We start from the raw sequence: 16,509 nt of genomic DNA on the forward strand, positions 1-16,509 counted from the left end.
CCATTGATCTGTGTGTCTGTTTTTGTGCCAGTACCATGCTGTTTTGGTTACTATAGCTTTGTAGTATATTTTGAAAGTAGAGTTTTGAAGTCCCCCACTGTTATTATATTGCTGTCTACTTGTCCTTTCAGGTCTGTTAATATTTGCTTTATATTTAAGTGCTCTTATGTTGAGTGCATAAATATTTATAAATATTATATCCTCTTATTGGATCGACCCCTTTATCATTATGTAATGACATCTTTGTCTCTTGTTACAGTCTTTGGCTTAAAGTCTATTTTGTCCGATATAAGTATAACTGCCCCTGATTTATTTTGGTTTCCATTCATATGGAATATCTTTTTCCCTTCCTTCACTTTCAGTCTCTTTATGTCCTTAAAGCTGAAGTGAGTCTCTTGTAGACAGTACATAGTTGGGTCTTGTTTTTTTAATCCATTCAGCCACACTATGTCTTTTGATTGGGTAATATATTCCATTTACACTTAAAGTGATTATTGATAGGTGTGTATTTATTGCCATTTTGTTAACTGTTTTCTGGCTGTTTTTTATTCTTTCATTCCTTTCTTCTTTTCTTGCTCTCTTTGTGATTTGATGATTTTCTGTAGTGGTATGCTGAAATTTCTTTCTCTTTCTCTTTTGTGTATCTATTATAGATTTTTGCTTTGTGGTTACCATGAGACATATAAAACATCTTATATTTATAAGAGTATATTTTAAGCTAATAACAATTTAAGTTCAAATGCATACTAAAGCTCTGTGTTCTTAATCTCCCTCCCATGTTTTATGTTTTTGATGTCACAATATACATCTTTTTATCTGTGTATCCATTAATAAATTATTGTAGTTATAGTATTTTTACTACTTTTGTCTTTTAACTTTCATGCTAGATTTATAAGTGATCTACCCACCACGATTACAACATCAGAGTATTCTGAATTTAACTCTTTATTTACCTTTACCAGTGAGATTTATTCTTTCAAATATTTTCCTGTTACTAATTAGCATCCTGTCATTTCACCTTGGAGAAATCTCTTTAACATTTCATGTAAGCCTGGTCTAATGGTAATGAATTCCTTTAGCTTTTGCTTGTCTGGAGAATTCTTTGTCTCTTTTTCAATTCTGAAGGATAGTTTTGCTAGGTAGAGTATACATGGTTGGCAGGCTTTTTCTTTCAGCGCTTTGAATATGTTGTGCCACTTCCTTTGGCCTGCAAAGTTTCTGCTGAAAAACCTGTGATGGTCTTATGAGGATTCCCTTGTATATAACAAGTTGTTTTTCTCTTGCTGCTTTTAAGATTCTTTCCTTGTCTTTCACTTTTGACAATTTAATTATAATGTGTCTTGGATGGTTCATTGGATTCATCTTATTTGCAAACTTCTGGGCTTTCTGGATCTGGACATATGTTTCTTTCTCCAGGTTAGGGAAGTTTTCAGCCATTATTTCTTTGAATTAGCTTTCTGCCACTTTTTCTCTCTCTTCCTCTCTGGGACCCCTATAATGTGAATATTGGTCTGCCTGATGGTGTCCCTTAAGTCCCTTAACTATCTTCACTCTTTTTCATTATTTTTTTCTTTTACTGCTCTGATTGGATGAATTCCTCTGCCGTGTCTTTGAGTTTACTGATCCTTTCTTACACTTCACCTAGTCTGCTGTTGAACCCCTCTATTGAAATTTTCAGTTCAGTTATTATATTCTCCAGCTCTGTTATTTCTGTTTGGCACTTTCTTTTATTTTTTATCTCTTTGTTGAAATTCTCACTTTGTTCATCTATTGTTCTCCTGACCTTGGTGAGCATCTTTATGACCACTATTTTGAACTCTCTATCAGGTAATCACTTACCTCCATTTCATTAAGGTCTGTTTCTGCTGTTTTATCTTGTTCTTTCATTGGGAGCATATTCCCCTGATCCCCATTTTCCTTTACTCTCTGTGTTGGCTTCTATGCATTAGATAGAAGAGCCACCTCTCCTAGTCTTGAGGGAGTGGTCTCATGTAGGTGATGAAACTTGTCGTTCAGTCTGGCCCTAGCTTTTTGTTGTCTCTCAAACCTTTGTGATTGTCCAAGCAGCCTTCTTTGATTTTAGTGACTTCCAGCAGTTAAGGGTATGCCAAGACCTGTCAGTGTCCCAAAGGGAGAGATCTCTGTCAGACCTAGATACAGGCTGATTGGAAGCTGGACCCTCAGGCAGCTGCTTTTAAAGTATGCCAATAGACATCTTTCAGGGAAAGATGGGAGGTGGGCATTTCTGTCTGCTACCTCTGCACTAAGCCCTGGGGGATGGCCAGTTAACAACTGTTTCTTTGTTTGTGACAGTCCTTTGGGATCCACGAAGACCAGCCCCTCTGGCCACCAGAGTCAGGCAGATTGGGGTGTGTCCCCTGAGTGGCAGGTGCAAAATCTGGGGCACCAGACTTGTGCTCAGTGTCCTCCCAGGGAAATACCGGCAACCTGGATCAAGCCAGAGGGAGAATGCAGAGACTGTGCCACCAGCCTCCCTGGTCTCTGGCAAGAATGGACTCAGCCCCTAGATGTGTGTTAAATTAGAAGCCTGACCCTCAGGCTGTAGCTTTTAAGATATGCAAATTGGCCTCTTTCAAGGAAAACCTGGAAGATGGGCATTTCTGTCTACTGCCTCGGTGTTGAGCCCTGGGGGTATAGCTGGTTTAAAACTGTTTCTTTGGCGCCAGCCCTGTGGCTTAGCAGTTAAGTGCGTGCACTCTGCTGCTGGCGGCCCAGGTTCGGATCCCGGGCGTGCACCGATGCACCGCTTCTCTGGCCATGCTGAGGCGGCGTCCCACATACAACAACTAGAAGGATGTGCAGCTATGACATACAACTATCTACTGGGGCTTTGGGGGAAAAAATAAATAAATAAAATTGTTTTAAAAAAACTGTTTCTTTGTTTACTACAGTCCCGTTGAACCTGTGAACACAAGCCCCTCTGGCCACCAGAGCCAGGCTATCAAAGGACGTGTCCTCTAGGTAGCAACTACAGAAGCCAAGTACCAGACATGTGCACAAGCTCCTTTCAGGGAGATACTGGTGACCCATTTCAATGTGGGTTTTTCTCATTCACCCAGTGTATACAAGTCACTCAACTAGTTTCTGGATTTCTTTCAGAGGGAATTGTTCTGTATGTGGCTGTATATTCAGTGTACCTGTAGGAGAAGGGAGTTCTAGAGCCTCCTATGTCACCATCTTGAACTGGAACCACTAATCATATGTAATTTTGATAGAACCAGTCAAGCCATTGAATCAGTTAGTTTGGCTATTCAAGGGTCAAGCAGGACAAAATTCAAAGCTCCCTTTCCTCCACTCTTTCTCACACACACATACACATATAATTTAATCGGCAACGATGAAGGGCTTCCTCCTCTGTGTAAAGATGAACATGTCGAGGTACAAATAACCTGAGCCCAGGTACACCATCCCGAGTGGTTTAAGGAACTTCAAATCTTAAATGAGAATTAAGGTAATCCCTGATTAATCTCTAAGCATCTGGTAAGAAACCATTAGATATACTTTCCATAGAATGGTACTGTTATCCTAAGCCTTATGTTATCTCTAAGAAATATTTATTCAAATATATTAATCTGTTAAAGATAATTAGTAGAAACAAGATTACAGCTACAAATTAACAAAACTTGAATGATTGGAATTATTAGCTGCATATTCTAAAATAGTCATGCTCACCGTATTTAAAGAAATAAAAAGTAAGCTTGAAAATACCTAAAAAGAGTGATAAACTATAAAAAACGTGATACAGCCCATTTGAAAATGAACCAAATATACCTTCTAGAAATGAAAAATATAACAGAAGTTAAGAACTCAACAACAGCAGCAAAATCATACTTAATGGGGAAACACGAAGTATTACCATTAAAACTCAATATTTTAATTTAATGCTGTTCTGGAGATACTAGCCAATGCAATTAGAAAAGAGAAAAAATTAGAGATATAAAATTTGGAAAGGAGGGGGTTAAATTTTCATTAGTTGCAGATGTTAGAATAAAACATCTGAAAAACTCAAGGATCAACTTAAAAACTACTATAAATGATTAGAGAATTTAGTTATATCTCTAAATACAAAATACATATAGAAATCAATATTCTTCACATACACAAACAAATAACAAGTTATAAGATAAAAATGAAAGAAAAAATCTTGTTTATAATGGCAAAAACAAAACCAAAAAAAAAAAATGATGGAATACTTAAGACTAAGCTTAACAAGAAATATGGAAATTCAACAGGAAGAAAACTTGAAAGCACTTCTAAGACATGCTAACAAAAAAGCTTTCCATGTTTTTGTATAAGAAGACCCAACATCATAAAGATGTTAATTCTTGCTAAATTAATCCATAAAGTAAAAATAATCCCAATAAACATATATAAAGAAAATATAAATATAGTATAAAATATAAATAACCAAAATGTATAAGCAAAATATATATAAATAAAATATAAACAAAAATAAATAAAATAAAAATAGGCAGGGTGGGGACTAGAGAAGCTTATTCCAAATTCCATATAGAAAAGTCAAACAAGTAAGAACAGGCAGAAAATAATGAGGACAGACTAGCTCAACCGAATGTAATAATCATAGTACTGAGAAATAAAAAAACCAGAAGGATCAATGAAAAAGAGTGTCCAGGAATAAAGACAAACACATTCAGAAATTTAGCAAATAACAAAAGATAGCATTTCAAATCACCGTGGGGAGTAGATTAGTCAATAAAAATGGTATTAGTTCAACCAGCTCACAGATGAATCAAAAAAATAAAATGTTTTATAAAAAAACATAAAAGTATTAGAAGAAATTGTATGAGAATGTCTAAATAATCTTGGAATGAGGAAGACCTTTCTAAATATGACACGACTTCTACGAGCCGAGAAGAAAACAGAGCTGAATATCATCTACATAAAACTGGTAATAAGTAAAGTCATACCACAAAGAGCTAATTTCTTTAATGTGTAAGCAGCTCCTACAAATCAAAGTAAAAAACCAGTTGCCCATTCTATGAAATAATAGATAAAGAATATGAATAAAGAGTTCACAGAAAAAGAAATAGCTCTGAAATACAAAAAGAGTTGACTCATAATATGAGAAATGGAAACCAAACTAGAATTAGACGCAATCTTTCGCCTATCATACTGACAAGGATCAAAAAGTTTGATAGCTTTGGCAAAGGTAAGAGGACTCAAAGACTTTCAAACATTGGAGGGCAATTTGTCAATATATATCAAAAGTATAAATCATATGCCAGTTTAAAGTGATCCAGCAACTCTATTTAAAAGAAATCATTCCACATGTGTGCAAAATGACATGTGTATATTACATAAACTCAGCTTTATTTGTAATAGCAAAAGATTGGAAACACCATAAATATTCATCACTGGAGCACTGGTAAAAAATTTATGGTACATTCATTAAGTGGAATAATAATAATCAGAAAAAAGTCTTTACTGGTATAGAAGGATCTCTAAAATGCACTAAATTTTTAAAAATTGCAGAACAGTATACACAGTATGGGAACTAGGTGACTAGGATATAGGGATGAGAGAGAAACTAACTGTTCATTGCATACCTTTACGTACTTTTGAATTGTGTACCACGTGATATTAGCTATTCAATTAATTTTTCATTAGAAAAAGAGGGAGTAAAAGATGAGGAAGTGAGACTATGTTGTATTTAACCCTTTTGAGAGTTTGGCTGTGTAATGGGGGAAAGAATTGGGATAATATTTATAGGAAACTGTGGTATCAAGGGAGATTGGTTTAGTTTGGGGGGTGTTGTGTGTGTGTTTTATTTCATGTAAAATTGCCTGTGTTCAACTGGTTTTTACTAACAAAAATGTCAGTTTCACATGGTTAAACCAATAAAAAGATTAGAGATACTAGCACATCTGTGTTTGTAGAATGGAAAATTCCAATAGAAAGGAAGAGTTAGAAAATGGTGGGGGAGAAGGATTACCAAAGAAGTGAAGTTCTTGAAAGATGAGTGCAGGAGGCTTTGGCAGAGAGCTCCTTTCTTCATTTTTACTGGAGGGAAGTTGGAGGAGACACTTGCATTGCATACGAGGGCAGATTAGTAGGTTTGGTGGTAGGAAAGTCAGAGTGTTTGCCTGTAGTGGACTTAGGAATGTGTGTGGTGAGTTCACAAGCTGTGAGTATGAAAGAGACAATTTCCAAGATCAAGCAGAGACCCCCAGGCACTTGCAAAAATTTGGCTTATCTATATATGTTTAAATTGCTTTATAATGTACAGACAGTATTTACTACCTAAAAGATTAGGTTAACATTTATTTATAGGTCATTTGAAACCTTTCTTTAAATTTCAACTTAGGAACTTCAATACTAGCCGATCCTCAAGGATCAGATGAAAACCTCTTGAAGATACCAGAATATGGAGAGAACGTTAATCATACTGCTACCAGAGACACAACGTGCCTTTCTTTTCTCATGAGCCTCCTTTTAAAGAATTCCTGCCCTGTACTTCTCACAGGTATTAAAAATATTTAGAGAAGGAGAATTGCAGAATTAGGAAGAGGCTTAGTAATTATTTAATCTAACTATTTTATTTTATAAGTGGGACAAAATAGGCCCCAAAAAGCGTAGGTGACTACATCAATATGTATTCTTACCAACAGTATATGAATGCCCATTTCCCCACGTTTGCCAATATAGGACATATAAATCTTTTTCATCTTAATGTCATTACCTTCAAGACAAATTCCAGGAGTAGAACTATTAGATTAATATATGTATGGCCTCCATAGCCTGTGGGCTGAAGTCCTTGGAGGGCCACTGTTGGTAGTAACATTGATTGGTTTAATTACATTTACTCGCATAACTGCGTGCAAGGAAAAAATAAAAAGATATTGCCTGATTAAAAAAATTTGACACAGGGCCGGCCTGGTGGTGTAGCGGTTAAGTGCACGCACTCTGCCTTGGCAGCCCAGGGTTCACAGGTTTGGATCCTGGCCGCACACCAACGCACCGCTTGTCAAGCCATGCTATGATGGTGTCCCATATAAAGTAGAGGAAGATGGGCACGGATGTTAGCCCAGGGCCAATCATCCTCAGCAAAAAAAAAGAGTATTGGCAATGGATGTTAGCTCAGGGCTGATCTTCCTAACCGAAAAAAAAAAAAAAAAAATTGACACATATAATTCCTCAGCCCAATGTTTAAATTTTTCAGTCTCTTCTCATTATCAAAGGACTAATTGGATACATCTCCTACCCTTCCTTAACATTTATTTGAACCCATTCACTTGCCTTTTCTCGCCCTCTAAGTTGTGTTGCCTTTCACTGGAGGCAATAGTGTCTCTTTCTGAGTTCCATACTCAAAGTATGCAGGCAAAATGAAGTCGGAACTCTCAGATAACCCACACCTTGCCTCCAATTTGGTCTAAGAAAATTCTTATTTTTACTTAATATTTGGGGAATTATAAATTCATGATTTCCTGTTCTGCTGCAGTAGGGAGTTAATCATCAAATTTCTCCCCCAGATTGTAATGGCAAAAATTTTTAGGGAAATTAATTTCATATAGTAGTTCTACTGTGCTATAAGCAAAAAGATTTGTGATAGGCTTAAATGAACATCAGATAAGAGTAATGATTAATTCCTAATCTATCCTTTTGTATGAGATGTAAATCATTCAAATAATTTGAGAGGTTTTCATATTACCTCCCTGGTTTACCCACTGTTAACCGCATTTGTGAAAAAGAAAAGAGCAAAAACATACTTTTAATGAAATTTTCAAGTGAAAGAAAATGTTATTGGTTCATTTTAATATGTTTGCATCTATTCACTTTCTTGCATATAAATCTAATCTAAAGTATTTTTTTTCCCTTAGGAGACTCTGGTGTTGGGAAAACCACTGCCATTAATCAAATGCTTGAAAAGTTGGAGGGCTCAGGAGCGTTCGATGTGAAATACGGGTCAATTTTAGGAGAAGTTCTATTATACAATGAAATTAAAAAATCAAGGTTGTATATATTAAACTCTAAATTTGATTTGTCTGATAAAAGAAATGTTTGCTTTAAAATATAAATGTGCCTTGTTTTAAAAAGAAAACTTATGTAAAACTGAGAATTTTTCAAAGAGAAGTTAAGAAGGAAGTCTTTACTTTTCCAAAATATTTGCAACTAGCTTAATTCCTTTAAATGAGAAATTCTTACACTTATTTTAAATATAACTAAATTTAAAATCTCAAGTTTTTTTTAACATAACAAAGTGCAGCTATACACTCTTTTCCTTCCTGGAAAAATGCACCTAAAACATATAAAGTGTTGCATATAATTGGTTTTCTTGCACTAGAAATATATTTTCTTCTTATCAAATATAAAAATATTCTTTACAAAGAACTTTGTCTCTGTCATTCTGTCTTTTCCTGAAGAAAAAAAAAGAATGAAAAAGAAATCTAAATTGTGCAAATAAAAAGTGCAAATTTTTGGGCCGGCCCCGTGGCTTGGTGGTTAAGTGCGCGCGCTCCGATGCTGGTGGCCCGGGTTCGGATCCCGGGCGCGCACCGAGGCACCACTTCTCCGTCCATCCTGAGGCCGAGTCCCACATACAGCAACTAGAAGGATGTGCAGCTATGACATACAACTATCTACTGGGGCTTTGAGGGGAAAAATAAATAAATAAAATCTTTAAAAAAAAAAAAAAAAAAAAAAAGTGCAAATTTTTAAGGTTAATTCTAATTCTAATTAAAAGATTAGAGAAGCCTGCTGTTGTTTGAGTTGAATAAGAAGATGGAATTGTGGAGAGGCCCACATCAGGCCCTTTCCTCTAATCATTAGACTCATATCCAACTGCCTATGTCACGTATATTCTTGGATATCTCATGAACATCCCAACATTAACATAGCTAAAACATAACCCTTGATTACTCTTCCAAACCTATTCTTCCTCCAGTGTTTCTCATTACAATAAATGAGACCCAGTTATTCAAGCCTGAAATCTAGGAATCATCCTTGAATTCCTCTCTTTGCTCTCACCAGCCCATCTCCAATAGTCCATCTGACGCCTCCCAATCCCTGTGCCCTCATTTTCCCCTGCCCCACAAGCAATCTTCTGCTACTCAAGTCTGTTCTATCTTCACAATACATCTTGAATTCCTCAACTTTTCTCTTTTCAATGCCACTTTTTATTTTTGCTTGAGGAAGATTACCTCTGAGCTAACACTCGTGCCAATCTTCCTCCATTTTTTGTATGTGGGTTGCCACCACAGCATGGATGACGAGTGGTCAGGTCCATGCCAGGGATCCAAACCCGAAAACCCTGGGCCACCAAAGCAGAGTGCGCCAAACTCAACCACTACGTCACGGGGCCAGCCCCTCAATGCCACTTTTAGTCCAAGCCACCATCATTCACATCTTATACTAATGATTTTGGAATAGAATCCTACTACACTTAAATAAGGCCTTAAGAATTAAAGAAATAACTTTTGAAATATTTAATACAATTGAATTGTTTCTTATCTAAATTATTATAATAATAAATAATGGAGTCTGAAAAAAATAAATTTTACTGTATGTTCAATATTTAAACTGATTTTAACAATAAAGAAAGATAATGTAAGAGAAAGAAACACCTGCAGACGAGACCAAAATAAAGGTGAATAGGGCTTTTGTTGAGTGATCCATAAGGCAAAAGGCATTTTATAAAGGAACAAGTGAGTTAATGGCTTACTATCCATAGAAGATACCCAATAGACTGAGATCCTAAGAATTTGCCCAGTTTGTTTTTTAGAGTAAGCCCATATTTTGTTAAATTTGGGTATCAGGTCTAATGGTGACACTAGTTTTATCTGTAAAAGTGTGAACAGGAAAAAAAATATTTGTCTCCTTGTAGGAGATAGAAGTAAAATCAACCACACACTGATACTTTCATTATATTTTGTTCATACGGCTAATATGGTAAATAAGCTAATTTTGAATCCTTGAAACATTTTATTCCAACAGACTGAAACAGAATATCAGCATCTTGTTTTCTGAAAATCAAAAGACAGCAACCACAAGTCTAGGTAGGTATTACAGTAGTTTCAAAAGCTTCCTATCTCTACCAAATGCAAGTCGTTTCATACTGTCGGAAATCTCAGAATGAAAATTTCAATTGGTAGTTTGAAAAAAAAAAGTCCTGGAAAATATTCTCTACCCTCTCAGACTGTTCTGCTCTGCTCAAAAGCTGGAATGGTTATGGTAGAGGAGCATCACATCTGCTTACAGAAAGCGGAGACTCTGGCTTATCAGTGGAAACTTAGACTAAGTCTAGAAGTAACTAAAGGCAATATCTGTCTACACTCTTCTTTAACGCTTTTAGAAATAATGCAATAGACGAGTTATGATTCTGTAGGAGTTCTCGAATCAGGCTTACAGTAGAAACACGTGGAGCTCCAGGAGCCTCATCCTTGAAAATTCTGACTTAGTAGTTTGGGAAGCAGTAACTCCACTTCTGAAGAGGAAAAGATGGGGTGGCCCAGAGATAGCTGTAGCATAGGAGAGGGAGCCTGGCCGCAAGATTCCTCCAGAAGAGTTTTTCTTGTTGTTTTTACTTTTGCATTTGCTACAGTACCATCCCAAATAACGCTTCTGGATGATCTTCGCCCAGGGAATGTGTCCTAATTCCAATGCCTTTGGTGGACACGCCTACATGCTGATTTTAGCTCTTTCATGGGTAATTTCATTGTAAATGTAGCATATTGCAAATCTAAATATTTTTAAAGCATAAAAAGTTATACGTGTCTATTGCGCGTAAACGAACAGAGGGTTCTTTGAGCTTTCTTACTGTTGCATTTGGCTATGGTGGCAAAGAGACACTGTTTACCACGTAAAAGTAAGGAAATACTTGGAAACATTTCAAAGTTGGTATTCCTTCTGTCATTGAATTGTCCTCAGAGTAATTTCTTGAAAATGACAACGATATGGTAAAATAATGTAATTTTCATATTTCTTAACACCTTCAAGTAAAGCAAAAATATTCTTAAAGTGTTCTAAATTTGTTTTTCTGTCCGTACTTGGCATCATAGACAAGACTACTAAAAAGCCAGAAGTTAGAACTGATGAAAGTTCATTTAAAAATGATAGTAAAGGAATTACAATCTCTACAATAAATTTTAGCATCAGTATGACAGCTGCCAAAGCCAAGGAGCTGATCTTTAAAAAGTTAGTAAGAAGAACTAAAGACACTCTTGGAGCACCAAAAAACAACAAGGTAAAACACCTCCAGTACCTGTTGACTAATCTGCTTATACTACTCAAGTGATAAAGTGATTTCTTTTAATTAATACGAGTAAACAAAAAAAGATAGGTGTAACATACACTCCTGAGCATTACTAGAAAATGTACTTTATGATGGCAACTTTGGTCTTCAAATCAATATACTTCAGTTTCCAACATGATGAATTGTACTGATTCAGAATTACTAAAGCCAAAAGAATCTACTGGAATCTGAATTAAACATGAGCGGATTAGAAGACTGGAAAATGAGTTAGATGCCAATTGTTTTGTTACTGAATCTTTTACCACATTTTCTTCCTGAGACCATGGCTTGGGACTCTAAGAGGAAGAGAAACTTGTGGTGTCCACAGCCTCAGGGAAAGGTATCAAGAGAACAGCCTTGTTATCACTCGGACAACTCCTACTTTCTTGAACTGGTGTTGGGTGTTCCTGCTTCTTACGCTCTCTCTGCCTGGGACATTAACTGTCCATTTGTTGGACTAAACTCTGTGTCACAATTAAAATTTACAATCAGTGATTGCAGTTCAGTGCCATAAAACAAGGTCAGCGTCCAGAGAGTTGCAGGATTCATTGGTAAGAAAGTGACGTGGGTTCCTTAGCAGGCTCTGGGTTTAACCCCTGCAGCTGTCAATTTCAAGAGCTTCTAATGGTTTGCTTCAGATTTCCTTGATTTTAACTGAAGATTTGGATAAAGTTGGTGGGCCTTTGCCTAATTGGGTGCATTTTTGGGATAGTGAAAAGGATGATAATTGGTCAATCTAATCACACAGGTGAAAAATGCCAGCAAGAGAAATTTCAGTCAAACCAGTTTGTCTGTAATCATCCAGTTTGTGATACAAAAGCGGGGCAGTTGAGTGTCTTACTAAAAAAATGATGTTGACAGTTACAAATTAGGTAATTCAAAATAAATGACTATTTGTGTTTTTTAAATTTTTACTTGTCTTACAAAAATAAATACAATCTAAAGGGGCTAATGCACACAGAGATTACAATCAGTGCACTTCAGAGCATAATGTTTTCCAAAGTGGAAAGTAACACAAGTTTAAAAATTGGAAATGCGTCTGAATTCTCTGCTCGTTGTTCATGACAACAGCATTTGCAGCAGAATTTTAAAAGTCTAGTTCCAGTTGACAGTCGTATTCCTAAACCAGGGTACATATGAAATAAATACCTAAAACAGTGCCTTGCCAATGGTAGGCACTCAATAAGTAAATTTTGAATGAACACAAACCATATTCCTTTGTAATAGCCACAATTAGATTACTTTATCCAGCATCAAATACATTTCTATTATTAGACATAGTTATTGTAGGTTTATAGTGAGTAGAGTTTCTGCTATTTTGAAAACATTGTTCTGCAAAATAATATCTTCAAAATAGAATTTGGTCTGCTACCTTTTAATAAAAAAACAGACATGTCATTACATATAATTTAGTTCTTATGCCATAGCATAATTAATATTCTTAATTTATAATTTAAAGAAAGGCAGTACTAATTAATACATTTTAAAACCTTTTGTCTTCCTTGAGATTGTAATATTTATTGATGATCTGAATATCCCAGAATCAGATATGTATGGAGCACAGCCACCCCTGGAATTAATCAGACAATTATTCGATTTGGGAGGAATTTATGATACTAAAAAAATTGCATGGAAGGTACAGTATATACTAAGATTTTGTTCACATTAAATATTGTTACTTAATGATAAATTAAGATTTAAACAATGTTGAGTGAATTAAGTGAGAAATTTATAAAGTCTAGTCAGACGGACACGTAGAGCAAAGTTGAGACCCTAATTTAACCATGCCAATTACATCTTTGCCATTTAGCACAGGTCCTTGGGTTCATAGAAATTCTACTTTTGGTAGGATTAAATCTTAGTAAAAATTGCAAGTATGTCTTATAGGTTTAGTTTCTGAGTCAAATAATGCTCACTACTGTTAAGTGCATCAATAGTTAATCACATTTTTCAATGCATGAACAGTTACTGCGTATGAGAAAAGCTAATGAAACGTGGCCTAACAAATACATCTTTAATGTCTATGTAAGACTACTCTGCATCTTTATTTTCAAGAACATAAATCAAGGATTTTCAGAAGTATTGCAAAGTCAAAAAAATTCCCAGGGCGACATTTCTGTGCAATTATTTTGTTCAATTACATTGGACCAAATCAGAATGGCTTAATTTTTTTAAAAAATAAATGCTCTTTTCTCCTTATTTGATTTCTTCTCTGGAAATCACAAGCCCAGTATTTCAGAACTGACTTTATTTTCTGGGCCTTGGTTCCTCAACTGTAAAATGTGGTGGTTGCATTACAGTTTCATGTCTCAGACAAACTTGGGCCCAGGATCCTGGATAACACAGCACAGTGGCTGATGAGTGGTGTCAGCTCAGTCACCAGTCAGACTGTCTGAACCAACCATCAACCCAAGGCAGAGAGAAGAATCTGGATGCAGCCCATCCAGGGAGAACCCAGTAGACTAGGAAAAAAGAGAAAGCAAGAGATGAGTCTGGAATGCACGACGTGGTGAAGTTCCTTGAACTGTCAAGAAAATAGTGAGGCAGGCCTTTTATGGGATTTCTGTGGCCTTGGACATGGGCATACGCAGGAACAAAGCTGTTAAAAGCAGCCCAATTGTGAGTAGACTAGACTATCGTATGATTCCACCCACCTCTCCAGTGCTGTGATGTTGTTAATATCTCAATATGTCAATGGCTATTAACATGTAAACAGTCAAGCATCTTCTCACTCCAAGCCAATTCTGGCTGTCTGGAGACACATTCACCAGGCTTTTTCTCCTCATTTCTCACTTATCACCAGAGTCCACTTTGCTAGCCCCAATAACATATTGCTTATTTTCCAGTGATTGCTTTTTTTAAAAACAGGCTATTTCCTGATGACATTTAGAAAGTCTCCCAGAAGTAACATGTCTTGAAATTTCATTTTAGGATGGGTTACTTCTAAGAAGATAGATTTCTGTTACCCTCATAATTTTTGTTTTGCAGTAAATAATCATCTTAATCTTTTTGACTAAACATTTTAAAATCTTTTGTCCATTTGAGGCTGGGAAATGGGTATATATTTCACTTTCTACAGATATATTTAGTTACTCCTCCTTTTTACTCTTCCCACAGAATATTCAAGATTTCTCTCTAGTTGCAGCTTGTGTTCCTCCAGTTGGGAGGAGAAATATTAGCCCACGTCTCCTCAAACATTTTTCCATTCTCGTCTTGCCTCACCCTCCACAAAGTGCCTTACATACTATTTTCCAGGTAATGCATCTAGTTCATTTTCTACTGAAAAAAACTTTTAATTCCATAGTATAAGAGGAAATGTAAGAAGTTAAAACCACTAATATTGAAGAAAAATTCTCTTAAGGGGGTGGATTTTATCCCCTCCTATAATTTCTGGCCTATTGTTATATCTTGTCTCTAAATATAAAAAATATAATTTAGTGTGCACAGGAAACATATGTGGGGCATGTTTAATGCATGTTTAAAATGTAGATCCCAAGACTTTATTCTCAGAGATGCTAATCCAATATATTTGGGATGGAGCCCAGGAATCTGCATTATTAACAAGCACACTGGATTTTTGCTAGTGTTAATTTGTTCTTTTCATTTCCTTACAGAATAAAAAATAATGAGAGAAAAAGTTCTGAAGTATCTTGTTAGAAAAATGGCTCAACTTGAAATCTAGTTTGAGTAGGAAAATCTTATAGAAGATTACTAAATTCTTCAAAACTAATCACATGTTTTTCTTCTTTATAACATAAAATTTAAAGATTAATTTCTAAAATCCATTTTTCAAAAAGCACTTGGTAATTCTGCAGGTGATCAATAATCCACACCTCAAAGAAAACCTGATGTAGAAGAATATATATACATATACCAATCCAAACTGAGCTGATGGTTCTATCACTTTATATTTCTTCTGGTAACATCTACTGGGGAGTGAGGAGATGGAGGAATTCTCAACACACCTGGTATACACACAGGTGGGGCATAAATTGTCCCCAGAGAACATGTAACACATACCTCTTGATCATTCACCAAACTAGGACCAATTGGAATTCTCCCCAGTTTGCAACACCCAGAGTGTCTTTACTAGCCTGCCATCTGTCTAAAATGGATTCTAATTACTAACATTTTAAATGAAATTAATCCTCCATTATAGCACACACATCTCCTTTTTAGTGGAGATTAGCTAGAAATAATCTGTGCTTAAAATTTTTGGCAAACTAAATTATAAAATTTCTTTTTAAAGGCTCATTTGGGAATGTATTTCTCTGTTAATAACTTCACATCCGATGTTCAGAAAAGTAGAGATCAAATAACATCTTGTTCTCTAGCTGTATACTATCAAGTACGTGAGAGTATGTTACCAACTCCAACGAAATGTCACTACATGTTTAATCTTCGAGATATGTTTAAGGTTTGTTTTACAATTCATTCTCTAGCTTGATTTTAAAATTTAAGTTGAGGAAATGTAATTTTACTGAATTGACTCCCTCTTTCTCTCTCTCTGTCTCTTTTCATTTACCTACTCATTGATACTATCAACATTAAATTGTTAAAAGAGGAAAAAAATTGATTAGTTTCGCTATTTATTAACAGTTTATCCCATGAGCCAGTTAAAAAGAATTGTTAATATAATTCCATGCAGAGAATTCAATGACGAAACCACTAAGACTGTTAGAATATTGGCTAAGATCCTCAGCAGGGAAAGAAGTGACAAGGTTTTAACATAGACTGTGGTTTTGCTCTATTCCTGTGATTTTATTGCAGCTCTCATAAAATGAAAGCATGTATGCATTTCATAAACATGCTTGAATTTTCACAAGTCACAACAAGTCTTTCTTTTTACACCAAAGAATGTTGCCAACAGGGCTGATTTAGTTACAGCCTTGGTCAAATAATTTTCAGAATTAAAATGCTAAAAAAAAAACAATTTTTGAATTCGATCTTTCTCTCCTTGCCATGGAACTTTAGCCCAAAATATCACATACAATGTTCGAAATGGGTTATAAATTTTTTTAATCCAAAGTAAGAAGCTTAGAACATATCAGCGTTACGAAGCAGCTCTGTATCACCAACAACCCCCAGCCTCCACATCAGCACCATAGTCAAGACTCATGGCTTCCCATCCTAGCAAGAGCTTCACTAGATGTGGCTGAGGAGTCCTTAAACCCTCTCCCTCTAGGGGTGATGTTGCCAGTTTTCCCTGACTTATTTGCCCATCTCATGAAAAATCCAGA

The 16,509-nt window shown here is 35.7% G+C and overlaps 1 protein-coding gene across 1 annotated transcript in view; it reads left to right on the forward strand.

Moving 5' to 3' along the window:
- DNAH14 (dynein axonemal heavy chain 14) overlaps window positions 1-16,509 on the forward strand; it is a 346,391-nt gene that overhangs the window by 191,669 nt on the left and 138,213 nt on the right. Inside the window, exons 43-49 of the mRNA XM_087424245.1 lie at window positions 6,347-6,505; window positions 7,860-7,992; window positions 9,973-10,034; window positions 11,037-11,221; window positions 12,777-12,905; window positions 14,387-14,524; window positions 15,519-15,686. Coding sequence (XP_087280371.1) covers window positions 6,347-6,505; window positions 7,860-7,992; window positions 9,973-10,034; window positions 11,037-11,221; window positions 12,777-12,905; window positions 14,387-14,524; window positions 15,519-15,686 — 974 coding nt within the window. The remainder of the gene's footprint in view (window positions 1-6,346; window positions 6,506-7,859; window positions 7,993-9,972; window positions 10,035-11,036; window positions 11,222-12,776; window positions 12,906-14,386; window positions 14,525-15,518; window positions 15,687-16,509) is intronic.

The sequence above is a fragment of the Ceratotherium simum genome, chromosome 36 (assembly GCF_057802395.1).
Source record: "Ceratotherium simum simum isolate JZ-2026a chromosome 36, ASM5780239v1, whole genome shotgun sequence".
Taxonomy (NCBI): domain Eukaryota; kingdom Metazoa; phylum Chordata; class Mammalia; order Perissodactyla; family Rhinocerotidae; genus Ceratotherium; species Ceratotherium simum.